Source organism: Somniosus microcephalus, unplaced genomic scaffold (genome assembly GCF_052327205.1).
Source record: "Somniosus microcephalus isolate GS21.2 unplaced genomic scaffold, FLI_Smic_1.0 unresolved_chr2, whole genome shotgun sequence".
Lineage (NCBI taxonomy): Eukaryota > Metazoa > Chordata > Chondrichthyes > Squaliformes > Somniosidae > Somniosus > Somniosus microcephalus.
In genome coordinates, this window is record NW_028225180.1 from 94,384,192 (window position 1) to 94,405,491 (window position 21,300).

Below are 21,300 nucleotides of genomic sequence, written 5' to 3' on the forward strand. Positions count from 1 at the left end.
CCACCTAAATCCTCTGGCTCTACACACAGTTTGCCACTTTTGTCCCTAACGGGCCCTACTTTTTCCCTAGTTATCCTCTTGCCCTTAATATACTTATAAAATACCTTAGGATTTTCCTTTATTTTGCTCGCCAGTGTTATTTCATGGCCCCTCCTAGCTCGCCTAATTTCTTTTGTTAGTATCCCCCTGCACTTTTTATACTCTTCTAGGTCTTCCTCTGTCTTTAGTCCTTTGTATCTGCCAAAAGCTCCCCTTTTTTTCCTAATCCATTCTCGTATATCCCTTGACATCCAAGGTTCCCTGGGCTTGTTGGTCCCACCCTTGACCTTTACATGTTGCCATTGTACTCTCTCAATTTCCTTTCTGAAAGACTCCCATTGCTACGATGTGGATTTTCCTTCAAGTAGCTGATCCCAGTCCACATTGTCAGAGCCTGCCTTATCATATTAAAATCGGCCTTCCCCCAATTTAGAACATTTATTTCTGGTCCATCCTTGTCCTTTTCCATGACTACCTTAAATCTCACCGAATTATGGTCACTGTCACCAATGTGCTCACCTACTAACACTTCTACCACTTGCCCGGCCACATTCCCTAGAATTAGGTCCAGTACCGCCCCCTCTCTTGTAGGACTTTCTACATGCTGGCTCAAAAAACTCTCCTGGATGCACTTTAAGAATTCTGCACCCTCTAAGCCTTTCACACTCTGACTATCCCAGTTAATATTGGGGAAGTTGAAATCCCCCACTATAATTACCCTATTATTTGCACACTTCTCTGAGATTTGCCTGCATATCTGTTCTTCTATCTCCCCCTGGCTGTTTGAGGCCTGCAGTACACTCCCAGCAAAGTGCTAGCCACCTTTTTGTTTTTAAGTTCAACCCATATGGCCTCATTAGAGGAATCTGCTAATATATCATCCCTCCTTACAGCAGTAATTGTTTCCTTAATTAATATTGCGACACCCCCTCCTCTTTCCCCACACCCCCCCATCTCGCCTGAAGATTCTATACCTCGGAATATTGAGCTGCTAGTCTTGCCCCTCCCTCAAACATGTATCCGCGATAGCAACAATATCATACTCCCATGTGTTCATCAACACCTTCAGTTCATCCACCTTATTCGTAAGACTCCTTGCATTAAAAAACATGACATTTAGCCTTGCCCTACTCCCTTGTGCCGTTACATATTTGCTCTGCCTTCCAGTCTGACTTATTTTTTCCTCTATACTTTGCTGTACATCACCCCCTATTATAGCTCCACTCTGTATCCCATCCCCCTGCCAAGTTAGTTTAAACCCCCCCGAACTGTGCTAGCAAACCCATCCGCAAGGATATTTGCCCGCTCTGGTTCAGCTGCAACCCGTTCGACTTGTACAAGTCCCACCTTCCCCAGAAGCAGGCCCAGTGATCCAGGAAACTAAAGCCCTCCCTCCTGCACCAAATCTTTAGCCACGCATTCATCTGCTCTATCCTCCTATTCCTATACTCACTAGCTCGTGGCACTGGGAGTAATCCAGAGATTACAACCTTTGAGGTCCTGCTCTTTAGTCTGCTGCCCAGCTCCCTAAATTCTTGCTGCAGGACCTCATCCCTCTTCCTACCCATGTCATTGGCCCCAGTGTGAACCACGACCTCTGACTGTTCACCATCCCCCTCAACAGTATCCAAATCGGTATACCTGTTTGAGAGCGGGATGTCCACAGGGGACCCCTGTACTACCTGCCTGCTTCTACTGCTCCGCTTGATGGTCACCCATTTCCCTTCTGCCTGTGCAGCCCTTACCTGCGGTGTGACCAACTCACTAAATGTGCTACTCACGACCCTCTCAGCATCGTGAATGCTCCAAAGCTCATCCATCCGCAGCTCCAGCGCCGCAATGCGGTCTACTAGTAGCTGCAGCTGGATACATTTCTGGCACACATGGTCGTCAGGGACACAGGCAGCGTCCCTGAATTCCCACATAGAGCAAGAGGAGCATAACACGGGGCTGGGCTGTCCTGACATGACTTACCATTTAATTAATTTAAATTAATTCAATACCACCAATTAAAGATATACACTAGGGCGCTTGTATGGTTTACCAACAGTCTCCGCTACACCAGAAAGATCTTAGCAACTATAAACCAGAGTTAAAGTTTAAAAAATAGAGAAATACTCACCAACCAATAAATTACCTTCTCCCTGGTGACGTCACACTCTGATTACTTTTTACCTCTCTCCCCGCTGCTGGGTTGGTATGCCTCGCTGCTGCCGCCGCTTTTCTGCTCCGCCTCGGTCACTGCTCTCCCCCAGATCCAGCCGCTTTGGTCGGGCCTCGCTGCTGCTGCTGCTTTTATGCTCCACCTCGGTCACTGCTCTCCCCCAGGTCCAGCCGCTCTGGTCGGGCCTCGCTGCTGCCGCCGCTTTTATGCTCTGCCTCGGTCACTGCTGTCCCCCAGGTCCAGCCACTGTGGTCCGGCCACGCTGCTGCCGCCACTTTTATGCTCCGGCTCGGTCGCTGCTCTCCCCCAGGTCCAGCCGCTGTGGTCGGGCCTCGCTTCTGCCACAGCTTTTATGCTCCGCCTCGGTTGCTGCTCTCCCCCAGGTCCAGCCGCTGTGGTCGGGCCTTGCTGCAGCCACCGCTTTTATGCTCCGCCTCGGTCACTGCTCTCCCCCAGGTCCAGCCACTGTGGACAGGCCTCGCTGCTGCTGCCGCTTTTATGCTCTGCCTCAGTCGCTGCTCTCCCCCAGGTCCAGCTGCTGTGGTCGGGCCTCGCTGCTGCTGCCGCTGTTATGCTGCGCCTCGGTCACTGCTCTCTCCCAGGTCCAGCCGCTGTGGTCGGGCCTCGCTGCTGCCGCCGCTGTTATGCTCTACCTCGGTCACTGCTCTCCCCCAGGTCCAGCAGCTGTGGATGAGTAGGGTCAGGAAAATTACCTTTGGCCAAATGATTCTCTCTCTTTAGCAGAGATGATCCCACCTACCCTTCCTCTTAGTGTATACGCAGACACAGACACATCTTTAATTGTATGTAAACCCCGCTTATATTGCACCTTTAGTGTCCTTCCCCAGTAACTAGTCCCTCACTATATTTAGTCTTTGGGCGAACACATATCACTGATTTCACTTCTTACTTCTGACATTCAATTTTCTCCATTATTAATTGTTTGGTAATTGTGAAACTGTTTCCTGCACTAATGTTGTGAATTCCATTTAAATACCTGAGTCTCATGTCCAAACACAATACATCTTAACACCCTCATCCTAAACTCTTGTTAACGTAAATCAACTATCTGATTCCCCTCATTCATAATAGTAGTAAACTTTGCCTGTGATCGGGTAACGATAGCAGTGCAGGTAATACCCCAGTTAACCTGCATGATCCCTGAAACACAAACAATCTGCCCTTCTCTCTGCACACAATAAAGCAGAGCATCTGCCCGAGTCCTGATACAATAACACTGGAGCTTATATTAAGAGAAGGAACAGTTAAGGAGGTAATGGGGAACTCAGGGCCGAGGAATCTGACGGCACGGCCGCCAATGTTGGATGGATGGCAATTTGGGGTGCACAAGAGCCCAGAACAGGAGGTGCACAGAGATCTCTGTTGGTTGTAATGCTGGAGAAGGTTACAGAGATATGGTGCTGACAATACCATTGAGTGATTTGAAAACAAGAATGAGAATATTTAAATCGAAGAGTTTCTGAACTGTGAGGCAACGTAGTTCAGTGAGCACGGGGGTGATGGGTGAACGAGGTTGGTGCGAGTGTGGATACGAGCAGCAGGATTTTAGATGAGCTCAAGTTTATAGAGTTTGCAACATTGTAGGACTAAAATAGAGCCTTGGAATAGACCAGACAGGAGGTAACAAACGCTGTAGGATTACAATAGAGCCTTGGAATAGACCAGACTGGAGGTAACAATGCTTTGTTTAAGGTTTGAGCAGCAGATGAGCTGGGGCATACAGAGGCGATATTATGAAGGTGATCTTCGTGGTGGAGGGGATATGGGCTGGGAAGCTCAGATTAGGGTCAAAAAGGACACAGAGTGGAACTTCTGTCCATTCACAGTCTGCTCCTCTTTCACTGAACAAAGTACCACAGATAATCTGTGTAAGATCTGATAAAATTACAGTGGATCTCTGATATATTTGCAATCTGCTCCTCTCCCATTGAACAGAATACACCAACTCATAGAATGATACAACAAATAAGAGGACCATTTGCTCCATCTTGCCTGTGCCGACTCTCTGGTAAAGCTATTCAATTAGGCCCACTTCCCTGCCCTTTCCCCATAGACCTGCAATTATTTTCCCTTCAAGTATTTATCCAATTCACTTTTAAAAGTAATTATTAAATCTGCTTCCACCACTGTTTCAGGAAATTAATTCCAGATCACCAAAAATCGCTGCGTCAGCAAATTAGTCACCTCGCCTTTGGTTCTTTTGCCAATCACCTTAAATGTGTGTCCTCTAGTTACCGACCCGTCTGCCACTGGAAACAGTTTCACTTATGTACTCGATGAAAACAGTTCCAAGGAACATATGAACAATGGCGGACAGGTAAAGACCCTTTGGTCCACCACGCCTGAGCCACAGAATTGTGATACTTTGTGTAAATTATATACACTCTCCACCTATTAGACACAGTGATCTCCAGGGAGAAGCAGAAAACCAGGTAAAAACCTAAACTAATTGGGGGTGGGGGATATCTGGGAATTTCTTCTCCTAGGCGTTTGGACATGTTCCAGCAGATCACTGTGGCATTACATTCCCCGCAGTATCTATCTTTTGTAAGAGGTGATGTCCAGCTCAGCGAGAGAGCTGTCCAGATCTAGGTTGAAGGAATTCAGCGAATCAGCATCCACTGTTCGAGATGCCAGCGTTCCACTATTCTATGCACTATTCATACATTTAGCATTAGAACCACCACTGTTTTCTAACCAGAATCATGATTGATTTTTAATGAGATGTTCATAGCGCTGGTAGGGCTGATAATATTAACCATCATAGGGAAACTAGCACCTTCAGGGAAATGTCCAAATTGCATAAATAGTAAAATCAAGTGAGCATCTGAAACATTTCTGAGCCAACATTGTCTTTCAACCACATTTCTCACTCACTTGATTTCATATTCTCTCCACGCCTCCAATGAAGCTGTGAAATAAATCGTTTGTAAGCTTACTGAATTGCAAAGTGCTATTTCCAATTTGTGTTGATATTGAGAAGAAATTTCTGTCTGTTCTAATTAAAGATGTTCAACAGAAACATAAGGAAATACTCCGGGTACAAATTGAAACTCTGAGAGTGAACATTATCCTAATAAAGGAGAAGGTTAAGAGTTTCCAGCTGGCTGATCGATACACTGAGCTAATGGTCATTTCTACTATTCGAGATAGGAAACTTGTAGAACATGAACTGCTGGCAAGAGGCCAAGATCATGAAGAGTGGAGAGAGAAACACCTACGGAGAGAGCTTGAAAAAATCCGAACTGACCAATTGTTCAAGAGCAGTTTCTCCCGGAGATGCCGATTGCTCCAGAAAATACATAGATACATAGATACATAGAAGATAGGAGCAGGAGTAGGCCATTCGGCCCTTCGTGCCTGCTCCGCCATTCGATGAGATCATGGCTGATCCTTTAATTCAGTATCCCGTCCCCGCCTTCTCTCCGTAACCCTTAACCCCTTTTGCCCGTAGAAATATATCTAATTCCCTCTTAAATATATTTAATGAGCTGGCGTACACTGCCCTCTGTGGCAATGAGTTCCACAGGTTCACCACTCTCTGAGTGAAGAAATTCCCCCTCATCTCTGTCCTAAATGGTTTAGCCCTTATCCTTAAATTATGTCCTCTAGTTCTGTTCTCACCCGCCAAGGGAAACATTCCTTCTGCATCCAGTCTGTCTAGACCTGTCAGAATTTTATACACTTCTATGAGGTCCCCTCTCAATCTTCTAAACTCCAGTGTGTACATCCCTAAACTACATAGTCTCTCCTCATAGGTCATTCCCGCCATTCCTGGTATCAGCCTGGTGAATCGCCGCTGCACCCCCTCCATGGCAAGAACATCCTTCCTCAGATGAGGCGACCAAAACTGTACACAGTACTCGAGGTGTGGTCTCACCAGTGCCCTGTACAGCTGCAGCAAGGTATCCCTGTTCCTGTATTCTAACCCTTTTGCTATGAAGGCCAGCATACCGTTTGCCTTCTTGACCGCCTGTTGCACCTGCATGCTCGCCTTCAGTGACTGGTGTACAAGAACACCCAGGTCTCTCTGTACTTCCCCCTCTCCCAATCTATTGCCATTTAAATAATAATTTGCCCTCCCGTTCCTGCACCCAAGGTGGATAACTTCGCACTTGTCCACATTATAGTGCATCTGCCATTTATCCGCCCAATCGCCCAGTCTGTCCAAATCGCTCTGGAGCTTCCTGGTCTCTTCCTCTGAGCCCACCCCCCCTCCTAGTTTAGTGTCGTCTGCAAATTTGGAAATGCTGCATCCGACTCCCTGATCCAGGTCATTAATGTAAATTGTGAACAGCTGGGGGCCCAGGACAGATCCCTGTGGTACCCCACTTGTTACTGCCTGCCATTCAGAAAATGAGCCGTTTATTCCATCTCTCTGTTTTCTATCTGACAGCCAGTTCCCTATCCACGCCAAAACTTTCCCCTTTATCCCATGAGCCTCAATTTTCCATGCTAATCTTTTATGTGGGACCTTATCGAAGGCCTTTTGGAAGTCCAGGTACACCACATCTACTGGCTCTCCCCCATCTATTCTACCAGTTACTCCCTCAAAAAATTCCAATAGATTAGTCAAGCACGATTTACCCTTTGTAAATCCATGTTGACTCTGTCCTATCCTGTCCCCATTTGCTAATTGCTCCGCTATTTCATCCTTAATGATGGACTCCAGCATTTTGCCCACAACTGATGTAAGGCTTACAGGTCTGTAATTACCTGCTTTTTCCCTACCCCCCTTTTTGAATAGTGGGGTAACGTTAGCTACCCTCCAATCCATCGGCACTGTTCCCGAGTCTAATGAATTCTGAAAAATCATCCTTAGTGCATCCGCTATCTCTAGGGCCACCTCCTTCAGTACCCTAGGATGCATGTCATCAGGCCCTGGGGATTTGTCCACCTTCAATCCCTTTAGCTTCCTTAACACCATATCCTTAGAGATATTGATTTGCGTCAGTTCCTCCTTTGCCAATGTCCCTATTTTTCCCGATATCCCAGGGAGGTTTTTTGTGTCTTCCTTCGTAAAGACTGACCCAAAGTATGCATTTAGTTGATCTGCCATTTCCTTATTTCCCATTATATATTCCCCCGTATCTGACTGCAATGGACCAACTTTGGTTTTCACCAGTCTTTTCCTTTTGATATACTTATAAAAGCTTTTGGAGTTAGTTTTTATATTTTCCGCCAGCTTGTTTTCGTAAGCTATTTTGCCCCTCTTGATTATGCCCTTTGCCCTCCTTTGCTCTATCTTAAACTGTTCCCAATCTTCCGCTCTGGCGCTTTTTTTGGCTATTTTATACGCCCTATCTTTGGATTTTATGCTGTCTCTAATTTCCCCTGTTATCCACGGTTGAGTCACCTTTTTAGATTTCCTTTTATGCCAGATTGGTATAAACAATTTTTGCAATTTTGTCATTCTATCTTTAAATGTTTGCCATTGTTTATCTACCTCCAGTCCTCCCAGGAACGTTGTCCAATCAGACCTACTCAGTTCCCGTCTCATGGCATCATAATTCCCCTTGTTTAAATTCAGGACCTTAGTCTCTGAGTCAATTTCTTCGCTCTCCATTTCGAGTGAGAAATCGATCATGTTATGATCGCTCTGACCCAAGGGTCCCCGTACAACAAGATTACTGATTAGTCCCTTCTCATTGCACAGTACCCAGTCCAATATAGCCTGTTCCCGAGTTGGGTCCTCGACATATTGATCCAGATAACCATCCCTCAAACACTCAAGGAATTCCTCCTCCTCATTATTTTTACTGATTAGGCTAGTCCAATCTATATGTAAGTTAAAGTCACCTATGATGACAGCTGTGCTCTTATTGCACGCTTCTCTAATTTCCCTCGTGATGCCCTCCCTAACCTCTATTTTACTATTTGGAGGCCTATATACCACTCCTATTAATGTTTTTCGCCCCTCGCTATTTCTTAGCTCCACCCATATAGATTCTGTATTAACTGAGTTAATATCCTTCCTTTCAATTGCATTTATCCCCTCTTTTACTAGCAATGCTACCCCTCCTCCCTTTCTTTTTTGTCGATCCTTCCTAAATACTGAATACCCCTGTATGTTAAGCTCCCAGCCCTGCTCACCCTGCAACCATGTTTCCGTAATCCCAATTAGGTCATAATTATTAACCTCTATTTCCACAGCTAATTCATCTACCTTGTTCCTGATGCTTCTCGCATTAAGGTATAAAACCCTCAGGCTTTTTTTATGCTCACATTTTTTATGAATTAGTTTGGCCCTTTGTTTTTTGTTCCTCACCCTTTTATCATTTATTTCTGTCTGCCTTTCACTTTCCTCTATTTCACTACATAGGTTTCTAGCCCCCTGCCATACTAGTTTAAATGCTCCCGAACTGCTTTATCAAAAATTACCCCGAGAACATCAGTTCCATCTCTGCACAGGTGTAGACCGTCCCTTTTGTATAGGTCACACCTACCACAAAACTGGTTCCAATGCCTCAAAAATTTAAAACCCTCCCTCTTACACCACTGCTCAAGCCACGTATTTAGCCAAATCTTGGAGCTCAGCAGCAGTGAGTGAAGTGCAGGGGAGTTCAGCAGCAGTGAGCGGAGTCCCAGGGATTGGAAAAGCAACAATGGTACAAAAGATTGTTCATGACTGGGCCACTGGGAAAATATACCCGCACTTTCAATTTGTTTTCAGTTTCAAATTACGGGATTTGAATGCTGTTAACTGTAGAATAAACCTGAGGAATCTGATACTGGATCTGTATCCTTACTTTGGGAATATTCTTAGGGAGCTCTGGAAGAACCCAGAGGGATTGCTGTTTATATTCGATGGTTTGGATGAATTCAAGGACGGGATCGATTTTGCTGACAATCGGAGGAATACAGAACCTCAGCACATGTGCACAGATCCCGAAGACTGGTGTGAAGTGTCTGACATTGTGTACAGTTTAATACAGCACAAGCTGCTCCCGGGATGTTCAGTGCTAGTGACCAGCCGCCCCACTGCATTACATTTATTGGAAAATGTTGAGCTCAGTGTCTGGGCTGAAATCATGGGATTTGTTGGTGAAGAACGGAAGGATTATTTCAACAAGTTTTTTGAAGATCAGACGGTGGCAGCAGCTGTTTTCAAACACGTGGAGGAGAACGAGATCCTGTACACCATGTGCTACAACCCTTCCTACTGCTGGATCCTTGGCCTGTCACTGGGCCCCTTCTTTACACAAAGAGACAGGAAAAAGCAGCGAGTTCCCAAGACCATCACCCAACTATATTCCTACTATATTTACAACATTCTGAAAAACCACGGCCGAGAAATTGAAAGCCCCCGTGATGTGTTACTGAAGCTTGGTGAGATGGCCTTCACAGGAGTCTCCGAGAAGAAGGTTGTGTTTAGAAATGATGATTTGATCAAGTACAATCTGCAACCTTCCCAGTTCCTGTCTGGGTTTATGATGGAACTTTTGGAGAGAGATGATTCTGTCCAGAGCGTGGTGTACACACTCCCGCACCTCACCATCCAAGAGTTTGTAGCCGCACTCGCACAATTCCTGACTCCAGATCCTGGGGACATCCAGAAAATCCTCAGCGAAGCCCACAGCAAAGAAGATGGGCGATTTGAGATATTTCTCCGTTTTGTTGCTGGTCTCTCCTCCTTAAAGTCAGATCGGCCACTGGAGGAGTTTCTGGGTCCATTTCTTCATCAAACCACCTGCCGAGTGATTGACTGGGTAAAGGAGAAATTTGAAGGAAAGATTGGAAATACAGCGAGAGCAACTGGTAAAAGGGACTTCCTGAAAACGTTGCACTATCTGTTTGAGTCTCAGAATACAGCGCTAAATCGGGCCACAGTGGGAACTGTGGAAAGACTTACATTTAATGGCTTGCGACTGACCCCAATTGACTGTGAGGTCCTGTCTCATGTCATTGGACTCTGTGATACATTAAAACACCTCAATCTAGTGAACTGCTACATTCAGTGTGAAGGCCTCCAGCGGCTCGGACACGTACTGCACAAATGCCGAGAGTTGAGGTAACTGTTTATTTGTCTTGAACTGTTGGGTGAATTGTAGAATAGTCACGGATGGTGTTGTTTCTCCGTAATTAAGGGTAACAAACAGTTCAGATAAACCAGATTCAACAAAATATGACCAATAATAAGAGGATCGGTTGGTAATTCCCTGAGGGCGGGAAAATATAGAACTGATCCTCATGGAAAGCTAGGGATTTTAAAGTCATTTCAGATGAGCAAATACAAGTCACTGAAATGGTCTAATAATTGAATTACAATGGCCCGGATTTTCTGATCGCAGGCCTCCCGCATGCGGAGGCCTGCGATCTGGAAAAATCTGCACTCTTACCTGAGGGTTCTCGGGACGCACACACTTCCGATCCTGGGCCTATCCAAACTCCAAGTGCGCAGGGCTCATGTATCCCAGAGACGCAGGCATTTCGCAGCATCCCTGGGATCACGTGGGCCATGGGGAGCCAATCAAAGAAGGGAATCTCCTTTCATACACTTGAAAGGAAGAACTGTCAAATATATGAATGGAGATCACCTCAAAACATAGTAAAATTTATACACTTTTAAAAAAAAATCACATTTTTAAAATGACTTGAAATTACAATAAGTTAAATATTTTAAACAAAAAATTAATTAAAGATTTTAACGGGGCTAAAAATAAACTTACCTTTTTTTAAAAAGTATTTTTAAATGATAAATCAGTGAAAACATTAAAAAAAAAACTTTTTCCACTATTATCCTGGTAAAAGCAGGCCTTACGCTTTTACCAGGCGTAAGAATTGTAATGATTTTCTGCGGGCGGAGGGTCTCCAAAAAACGGATCTATGTGCCCACAGAGGCACTTCTCCAGGGCAGGCAAAGGATCTGTCAGGAGAATTCTTGACAGATCAGAAATGCTGGTATTCAGCGCATGTGCTGTGCATGCCTGAAACCGGCATTTCCGAGGACACTACGGGTGGGTACACAGCATGTACCCACCTGTAGGGATCGGAATATCTTCGCCATCAAATCATATTTAATACGCCTGGAAAGCAGAAAGTAAACAAAATACAATCCAGCAGTAAATATAAAATTAATTTAAAATGTTTTCCACATCCACCATTTCAACTAGAAACAGGAGAGAAACCCGAGTATAAATCACTAACAGTTCGATTTTTAACCCAATACCATGGAGGCTGTGTCTTCTCGAGTGAGAAGTTTCCAGGATTGGGAGTTTTGGGGTATTGAGAATTATTTCAAGACCTTAAATCTGCCCGTAAAAACGTTCCAATCTAACGTGTTGTGGGGTATTAGACCCGGCCAGTGGTGGGGCTATGCACACAGTGGGCAGTTCCTGGATAAACCGGGGGCAGTGAACCAGGGGAATTTCCCATATTCCCACCCTTGTGTGTGAGGCCCTGCTCGGGAAGGGAACTCCGAAAATTCCCCAAAAACTGTCGGGACAGTTACACCTGAAATAAATGAAGGGCCTGTTTAATGGGGAACAAGTGAGAGACTCCCCTGCCCTATAAACTAGGAGTACAGGGACATTTAAAATTGTAATGGGACAGAATCAAATCTCCTTGATATATAAAATCCGGGGGGCGGATTTTACAGCAGCAGTTGGCGCCGTTTCACAATATAACTCACCCCAAGATATTATACAGATTCATATAATGCACAAAGTACAGGGAATCAATGCTTTATCATTTGATTACTGGTAATTCGTCCCGTTCCCAAAAAATACTGAACTTAAGGAGCAGCTGAAATGAGACATGTTTCCCCAAACATGACGGGGCCGGTCACTGAGCTCCATGAGGGTAATTTTCATCATCAGGGAATGTGACCGGACTGAGGGACATTTAAAGGCTTCACACAGACCGCACTTTATTTAATAAACACATTTACTGACCGCCCCTGAATATATGGGGAGCTGGACAGAGTGAGATACATTCACAGTGAGGAGGACATTTTGAGAGAGTTCAGCGCACACGATCAGTGGCGGGTGGGTTGGGAACATGGACTTTTCCCTGGCGGGTCTGGACCCCGCTGTCAACCCTCTACCACGAGCATTACCCAAATATCCGGTCTGTCAGTGCTGAGCATACACGATATGCAGCAGCGGGGGAGGCAATTCACTTCCTTATGACCATGTTAACAAAGGATTAACAACTATTTTCAGCACGCCTCCAGAGTTTACCAGGTCTCCTACGTGTTGCACAATACTCCGCGATCACGTAGGTGAAGCATTGTAGGAGTTGAATGGCCATGGAATCATCTCATTACTTGACAGCTTAAAATGTGCTATAAATGCTCCCATCTCACAGCTTGTCACTTTCCAAGCTCACAAGTTAGTACTTACTGCATTTGGAAGACAGATTGATCTTTATGCAGGTTGCAAGTGTTTGGATAACACACTCTAACCAGTGTCCCCTCATTGGAACAACCTCTCTCAACCTCTCTCACCATTAACAGATTTCTTCTGTCATCTCAAATTCACCTGCCATTTATTATGTCAGAATGGGTACAGTTTATACTTTCTCACCTTGGGCCTCAGAATCTGACCAGGATCAGCACCAACACCTGCAACTCCAGGCACAGCAGCAGCACAAACATCAACACCAAGCTTCTCCACAATCACCTGATGCCGTACAGGACAGAGGACATCAGCACCTGACAATATTACTTCCCGGGAGACCAGGAATGGTCACCATGGCTAGATTTACTTCACTTGACGCTGCACAACCTGACTGCCACATGATGTACCAGGTTGGCACCACCCCACACCAATAAAATAAAGTATCCCTACAATGCCCAAACCATTCCTTTCACACTTAGCAGTATTGCGGGTGTACCGTTATGTCACACCATTCACTGCATCTGATTAAGCCGCATCAAAATGCAGTAAAATCAGTCTAAGAATGGAATGTATTGAAAATAAATATTTACATTTTTGATAAAACATTAACAGAAACTTCTCATGAATATTGGCTAAAACACATATTTGTATGTTGTTACTTGGTATGATTGGACTAGGATGAAGCATTACAGGAAGGTATTAACGTGGGAAATGATAAACTGACCATAACAGGAAGGAATAGAGAGGATAAATCTAAGAGTAAATCAACAGATAAGGCTAGAGGTTACAAAAATAATAAATGGACAAAACTAAAGGCTTGCGCGTCTGAATGCATAGCATTCAAAACAAAAAAGATGAACTGATAGCGCAAATAGAAATAATTAAATTTGTTCTGATAGCCATTACAGAATCCTGGTTGCAGGATGATATAGATTGGGACCGGAATATTGAAGGGTACATGACATTTAGGAAGGGCAGGAAGGTGGGAAAAGGTGGCGGCGTGGCTCTGTTAATTAATCATGGTATTAGCACAATAGAGAGGGATGACCTAAGTTCAGGAATCCAGGATGTAGAAGCGGTTTTGGTACAATTGAGAAATAATAAAGGCAAGAAGTCACTTGTAGGAGTGGTGTACAGGCCCCCTAACAGTAACCACATGGTAGGATGGAGTATAAAGGAAGAAATAATGGGAGCTTGTCAGAAGGGTACAGCAATAATCATGGGGGATTTTAATATGCATATAGACTGGGAAAATCAGATGGGCAAAGGTAGCCTAGATGAGGAGCTCATGGAATGTTTTCGGGATAGTTTCTTAAACCAGCTCGTTCTGGAGCCAACCAGAGAGCAGGCTATACTAGATCTGGCATTGTGCAACGAGATAGGATGAATTAATGACCTCCTAGTGAAGGCGCCCCTAGGTCGCAGCGATCATAAATGATTGAACTTTACATTCAGTCTGAGAGTTAGAATTGGGTCCAAAACTAATATTTTAAACCTAAATAAGTACAATTGTGAGGGCATGAAATCAGAGCTAGCTAAAGTGAACTGGCAAATTAGGTTAAGGGATAGGTCAATAGAGTTGCAGTGGCAGACATTTAAGGGGTTATTTCAAAATACACAGAATATATACATTCCAACAAGAAAGAAAATTTCCTAGGGGAGGACCCACCATCCATGGTTAACTAAAAAAGTTAAAGATAGTATTGTAGGCATAAGTGTATTCCTAACCAAATCAGTGAAGTCGACTCGGGAGAAACAATCCAGCAGGTTTTTAATGAAAGATTTGACGAAGTACAGAAAACAACCAAGATCAATGCAGGGGAGCCTTGGAACAGGTCTTACCTGAACGGGGACATCACGAGGACTGACTAGGCAGTCCGGAGGTTTGCGCGGTGACGTCATCGCGTTTGCATCATGACGTCATCGCTTTGCTCGCGTTTCCCGCGCTTAGGGCATCACGTGACTTGCGATGTGACGTCATCGCGTTTACCCGGCACTGGAGCTGGCCGGTGCGGCCGAAGTCGCGGGAGCAGGAGGCTGAGCTGGGCCGGCGATTGCCGTGGGAGCGGGAGGCCGAGCCAGTCCGGCAATTGCCGCGGGAGCGGGAGGCTGAGCTGGGCCGGCTCGCGTTTAGGTGAACCATGTGATGCGCGACGTGACGTCATTGTGTTAGGTCGCGTTCTTAAAGGGGCAACGGCCCGAACAGGTAAACTACATATATACATAGGTAAGTTAAAGTGAATTATTATCTATCTATCTATATATATATGTATATATATATATATATATAAAAAAGAGTTTGTCTGTTTATCTGTCTGTCTGTCTGACTGTCCGGCTATACAATCAAAAGTTATAGAGCGTACCTACACGCATGTTATATCAAAAGAAAGCTTATCATTAGGGCAGTCTCGTAGGTGTATTTACTTTTTGGTCAGACAAAAATTGTTCGGACAGTACACAAAAAACTTTCAAAAATCCTCAAAACTCCGCTCATTAGCAGTTGACCAATCCTACCACTCATTAGCATTGAGTGACGTGCTGGTTGACCAATCCTACAGTTCAGTGAACTGATGGTTGACCAATCGGAGTGTCATGGGCGGGGCCTAATCCTCCAGTCTCCCGAAACTTTGCCGCCATTTTTTTCATCCCCACAGCGACAGCACCAGCACAACAAACCCCCACATTGCGGCTCCGGGAGCGGCAGGTGAGTTTACACACAGCAGGTGGGGGAGTGGCAGCGGCTGGCCGTCGACCATGCCATCTGCGGGGTAGCTCAGCTGGGGTCCGTCTCGGCCAGAGAACCCGGTCGTGCCTGAAGCGCTAGGCCCCACACGGCCGGTATCACAACGGCACCGGGCCTCAGGCGCTAGGCAGGGAGAGGGGAGGGATGGAGGGCAGGGAGGGAGAGGAGAGGGGGAGAGGAGGAGACAGAGAGAGGGGACAGACAGGGGCAGGGAGACCACGTGGCCCAAAATTGCCCTGGCAACGCCAGGCACCCCCAGCTAGTGTATAATAAGTAAGGGACACTCAGTGGTACCACTACATGCACTTCCCCAGAATTCGCTTTAATGAACGACAAAAGGTCAGGTAGTCTGACGAGCCTGTCCGAACGCCTCCTGTGGTGTCGAGACAGAGACTGTTGGGTGGTTGGTCATCAGGCGGACGATCGTAACAGATGTGCTGTAAGGAAGATGGGTGGTCGGTGATCACGGCAGTCGTGCTGTCTGCACTTGGCGGGCGAGGTCAAAAGGTGCTGGACATGAGAGGATCCTTGCGTGCATCGTGGTGAATAAAATGCATCCAGCCATGCGAAGGACTGTGGCGTCATGGCAAATAAATGTATTTCGCCATGCAAAGGACCGTGGAGATGCGGCCCGTGGGTCGAAGCGGGCACCGGGGCGAAAGAGCAGGCTGCATCATAGTGACGGGCAGGTTGGGCAGACGCGGACCATGGTTCTGATGATGTTGGAAAAGGTCCCCAGGCTGACAAAATCTGCAGGAACGCCGAACGGGTGATCCAGGAGGACTTGGCGGGCGAGTTTCGTGAACTCGCCAACAGGTGAGCGAACTCTTCGGCAGTCTGGAACGCATGGAACTGTGTGTGCCGTAGTGCTAAGATGGTAACACAAAAGAGCGTGAACCATTGCTGCGTTGATCAGTGATCGGTGATGACAGCAACTTTCGCGTAACCGAGCGCGGCCGCCGGATGCCCGTTGGACCTGTCGTCGGTGTTTGCAGCGACAGTAGATGTTTGCGTTTGTTGAGGGGAACACTGTAGAGAGGGTGGCAACGCTTCGAGTTGTTGTTGATTTAGGGGGAAACCTGCCGGGAGGCCGGCAACGCTTCGCTTTTGCACCAAAAAGCTTGGTAGAAAACACAACCAGCAGGCTGACGGGCTGGTGCGTCGTCGGCGGGGAATGAGTCTTCTTGTTTCACGAGGGATGGATCCTCGTGGTTTGCGAGGGATGGGTCCTCATGGTTCATAAGGGATGGGTCCTCGTGGTTCACGAGGGATGGTTCCTCGTGGTTGGCGAGGAATGGGTCCTCGTGGTTCACGAGTAGTGCGTCCTTGTGGTTCATGAGGGATGGGTCCTCGTGGTTCGCGAGGGATGGGTCCACGTGGGTCTTGAGGAGCGAGTTCTCGTGGCATCTCCGCGAGGGCACGCTCCAATCTTGTGGGCCCGCAAACCTGCGGAACCCGCGCTTGGAGGGATTCATACTTGCTGTAGCGTTGCGAGATGTCGTGGAGGCGGACGATTCGTAAGGCGGTAGAGCTGATGAATAAGGAGACCTCGTTGGTCTGCACTGCATTGAGGTTCTTGGCGAACGGGGCTTCTACCTGAATAAATCACGAGGGCAGTTGCTGCTCCCTGAATTGTGGTAGCGACAGCGAAACGGCTGATGCTTCCATGGCGTGCTTCTTTTGTGAAAATCGTTCACAAAAATCGGGGTCTGGTTGAGTTTCGTTCGTGAAAAAAGGGATCACCTCCAGGTTGCGCTTCCTTTGTGAATACATTCGCCAATGTAGGAATAGGTGTTCATCGGTTGTTGCTTGTCGGATGTTGTTCGTCGGGCTCTTCTTTTGTGAAAGCGTTCACACGAATTCGGCTGTGCACGTCGGTCATCTTCTGTGAAGGCGAGGTTCAGGCTGTGCGCTTCTGCCATGAAACACGTTCATGGAGGCGGAGTCACCAATGTAGCTGTTGGACGAATTCAGCTGTGCACGTCGGTCATCTTCTGTGAAGGCGAGGTTCAGGCTGTGCGCTTCTTCCGTGAAAAGCCTTCGTGGAGGCGGGGTCACCAATGTAGGAATAAGTGTATTCTTAACGAAATCACTGAGGTCGACTCAGGAGAAAGAATCCAATAGGTCTTTAATGAAAGATTTGATGAAATACAGAAAACAACCAAGATCAATGCAGGAAAGCCTTGGAACAGGTCTTACCCGAACGGGGATGCCAAGAGGACTGACTCGGCAGTCTGGAGGTTTGCTCGATGACGTCATCGCGTTTGCATCGTGAGGTCATCGCGTTGCTCGCGTTTCCCGCTTTTGGGGCGTCATGTGAATTGCGATGTGACGTCATCGCGTTTAACCGGCACCCGGTATTGGAGCTGGCCATTGCGGCCGAAGTCATGGGAGCGGGAGGCCGAGCTGGGCTGGTAATTGCCGCGGGAGCAGGAGGCCGAACTGGGCCGGTGATTGCCGCGGGAGGCCGAGCTGGGCCGGCTCGCATTTAGGTGAGTCAAGTGATGCGCGACGTGACGTCATTGCATTAGGTCACGTTCTTAAAGGGGCAACGGCCCGAACAGGTAAACTATATATATATACATAGGTAAGTTAAAGGGAATTATGTATAATAAGTAAGGGACACTCGGTGGTACAGCTACAGTATTAAACTTTAAGAAAAAGCATATAATTGCGCAAAGATCTGTGGTAAGCCAATAGATTGGACAGAATATCAAGAAACAGAAAAGAATGACTAAATGATTAATAAGGAGAGAAAAAGTAGAGTCTGACAGAAAGCTAGCTAGTAATATAAAAACAGATAGTAAGAGATTCTATAGATATTTTAAAAAGAAAAGATTTAACAAAGTGAGCGTTGGTCCTATAAAAAGTGAGTCTGCGGAATTAATAATGGAAAATAAGGAGACGGCAGTTGAATTGAACAGGAATTTTGCATCGGTCTTCACGATAGAGGATACAAGTAACATCCCAGAAATAGCTATAAATCTGGAAATAGAAGGGAGGGAGGAACTCAAGAAAATTATAATAGCCAGGGAACTGGTACTGAGCAAATTGTTGGAGCTGCGGGCTGACAAGTCCCCGGGTGCTGATGGACTTCATCCTAGGGTCTTCAAATAAGTGGCTAGCAAGATAGTTGATGCGTCAGTTTTAATTTTACAAAATTCCCCAGATTCGGGGAAGATTCCATTAGTTTGGAAAATAGTGAATGTAACTTCTTTATTCAAAAAGGGAGGGAGAGAGAAAGCAGGAAACTACAGGCCAGATACCTTAACATCTGTCCGAGGGAAGATGTTACAAGCTATTACTAAAGAGCAGGGCACTTAGAAAAGTTCAAAGTAATCAGGCAGAGTCAACATGGCTTGTGAAAGGGACATCGGCCTAGAAATTGAGTGGGCTTTGCGCCCATTTTGCGGCGCTAGAGGTCATTGCGCTGGACTTACAGCCGGTTCAGAAATTCCCTGGGGCCCTACCATCGGCGGTAGACCGGTTGCGCTGCGCCGGCACCGATGACGTCATCGGTGTGCGCAGCGTCCCGGTTGCCGTGGTGACGGGCCCCAGCGCCGAAATTGAGTTGCGGCCGCCTCGCCGGTGGCAGTCACAACTAAGACTCTGGCAACCGAGTCTTACAGGAGTTTGCGCCGCCGCATTAAGGTCGCGCGGCGGCCGGCCGCTTTCCCGCCGGTCGCCTGCCCGCACCTTCCTCCCTGGACTCCTCCACCACCCCCCCGCCGAACAGATGCTTCTGGGCTGCGAGCCCGGCACTTCCCCGAGGTGCCGGGCTCATTTTTGTGAAGATTTCACCGGCCAGCGGGCGGGTGCAGGCAGCTCCTCCTTAACTGAAGGAGGAGGCCTGCACTTCCCGAGCCTGCCGCACCGCATTGGGCGCCGCAGCGCCGGAATAGCGCCGCAATGCGGCAGGTAGCGCCCATTTTCAGGCGCAAACACCTTTCAGTAGCGCCGGCAGCCATTTGGGCGCGGCGCAACTGAATTTTTGGTGCGCGCAGGGGGACTTAGCGCCGGCGCTAACTTTCCGGCGCTAAAGCACTGGCGCGGCGCCAACTGAATTTCTAGGCCATCATGTTTAACCAATTTATTGGTGTTTTTTGAGGAAGTAACGTGCTGTGGAGAAAGGGGAACCGGTGGATGCACTGTACTTAGAATTCCAGAACGCATTTGATAAGCTGCCACATCACAGGTTATTGTGGAAATGAAAGCTATGTAGGGGGTAACATATTGGCGTGGATAGAAGATTGGCTAGCTAACATGAAACAGAGAGTAGGCCTGAATTGGTCGTTATCGGTTTGGCCAGATGTAACGGGTGGTGCGCCACAGGCATCAGTGCTGGGGCCTCAACATTTTACAATTTACATAAATGACTTTGATGAAGGACTGAAGGTATGGTTGCTAAATTTGCTGAGGACACAAAGATAGGTAGGAGAGTAAATTGTGAGGAGGACATAAGGAGGCTAAAAAGGGATATAGATAGGTTACGTGAGTGGGCAAACATCTGGCAAATGGAGTATAATGTGGGAAAATGTGAAGTTGTCCAATTTGGCAGGAAGAATAAAAAAGAAGCATATTACCTGATGTGCCTCAATAATTCCGAGACTCGAAGGGAGCAGAACAAAACAAGGCTTTTATTAACTTAGAACGAAACACGTAAGCGAGAGAGATGTCGTCCTTCTGGAGATTGGGGCTACACTGAAGCTGGCTTACAAACGGGGCCAGGTATGGGCGGAGCCCTACACACAGCACATTCCAGCACATTCCAGTATACAATACAGCACATTCCACTACACAATACAATGAGGTCTGGGGGAAGGGAAATGACACTGAAACCGATCTCAGTCACAGGCAGTGATGAATGGAAATATTTCATCACGTTCACCCCTTCTATAGATTTAGGGCTAGATTTTCAGTATAGGCAGTTTTGGGGCGCTAACCTTAGCGCCCGCCCGAAGTTAGCGCCCGCCCCAAAGTAGCGCCCCGTTGCCGGGAATTCAGTGGCTTCGCCCTAAGAGGTTGGTGGAGCGCTAAAAGAGGCGTTCCACTACTCTCTTTAGGCGCTAAGCCGGCGGTCCAGAGGGATAGCGCCCAGGCGGGGCGCAGCACGGGTGCGGTCATTTTTGCACTGACAGCAGACCCCGTGGTGCCGACCAGCTCTTAAAGGGGGAAGGGACGAATTGGTCTGCTGCCACGCCCTGCACACTGCAGCCTTGCAAAGAGGCCTCAACACTACTGCTCAGCCCCAGGGAGTCATGGCAACGCCAGAGAAGGCCCGTCAGCGTGCCCTGCGCTTCTCAGAGGGTGATCTGGACATAATGGTCACAGCTCTGGAGGTGAGGCGCAAGATCTTGTTTCCAGAGAGTGGAAGGAATCCAACCCACCACGACTACACCAAAGCCTGGAAGCAGATCGCCCAGAGGGTGACGTTCACCGGCGAGGCCCCCAGGACCCACAAACAATGCCGTAAGAAATACAACGATCTGACCAGGATTGTGAGGGTGAGTAGCCTTTCCAGTCTCCTCCTCATTCTTGCATGTACACCTGACATGATGGGCAAAGGGACCTGAAAGTCCTTTTGGCCAGCCCTCAGCCAGCAGCATTGGGACAGTCATGAGCATCAAATGGCCATTCGGCACTCTACACTTTGGCCAAGCTATTCCACCATGGGAGGCAGTGGACAGTACATCAGGGCTTCACTCTGTCCAAGCTATTCCACCATGGGAGGCAGTGCACACTACATCAGGGCTTCACTCTGTCCAAGCTATTCCACCATGGGAGGCAGTGCACACTACATCAGGGCTTCACTCTGTCCAAGCTATTCCACCATGGGAGGCAGTGCACACTACATCAGGGCTTCACTGCGCACTTACAGCCCGTCCTTTCTCTTGCAGGCTAAAGTAGCGTTTAATCGCCAGGCCCGTGCCAGGGGTGGCCGCGCCAAGCTGCAGAAGCTCACTCGGCTGGAGGAGCGCGTGTGTGTGCTCATG

General features: G+C 47.3%; 1 protein-coding gene across 1 annotated transcript in view; it reads left to right on the top strand.

Moving 5' to 3' along the window:
- Nucleotides 1-10,239, top strand: part of LOC147093048 (NACHT, LRR and PYD domains-containing protein 3-like) — a 48,362-nt gene extending 38,123 nt beyond the window's left edge. The window contains exons 5-6 of the mRNA XM_085976374.1: nt 5,233-5,505; nt 8,762-10,239. Coding sequence (XP_085832500.1) covers nt 5,233-5,505; nt 8,762-10,239 — 1,751 coding nt within the window. The remainder of the gene's footprint in view (nt 1-5,232; nt 5,506-8,761) is intronic.
- The last annotated feature ends 11,061 nt before the right edge of the window (nt 10,240-21,300 follow it).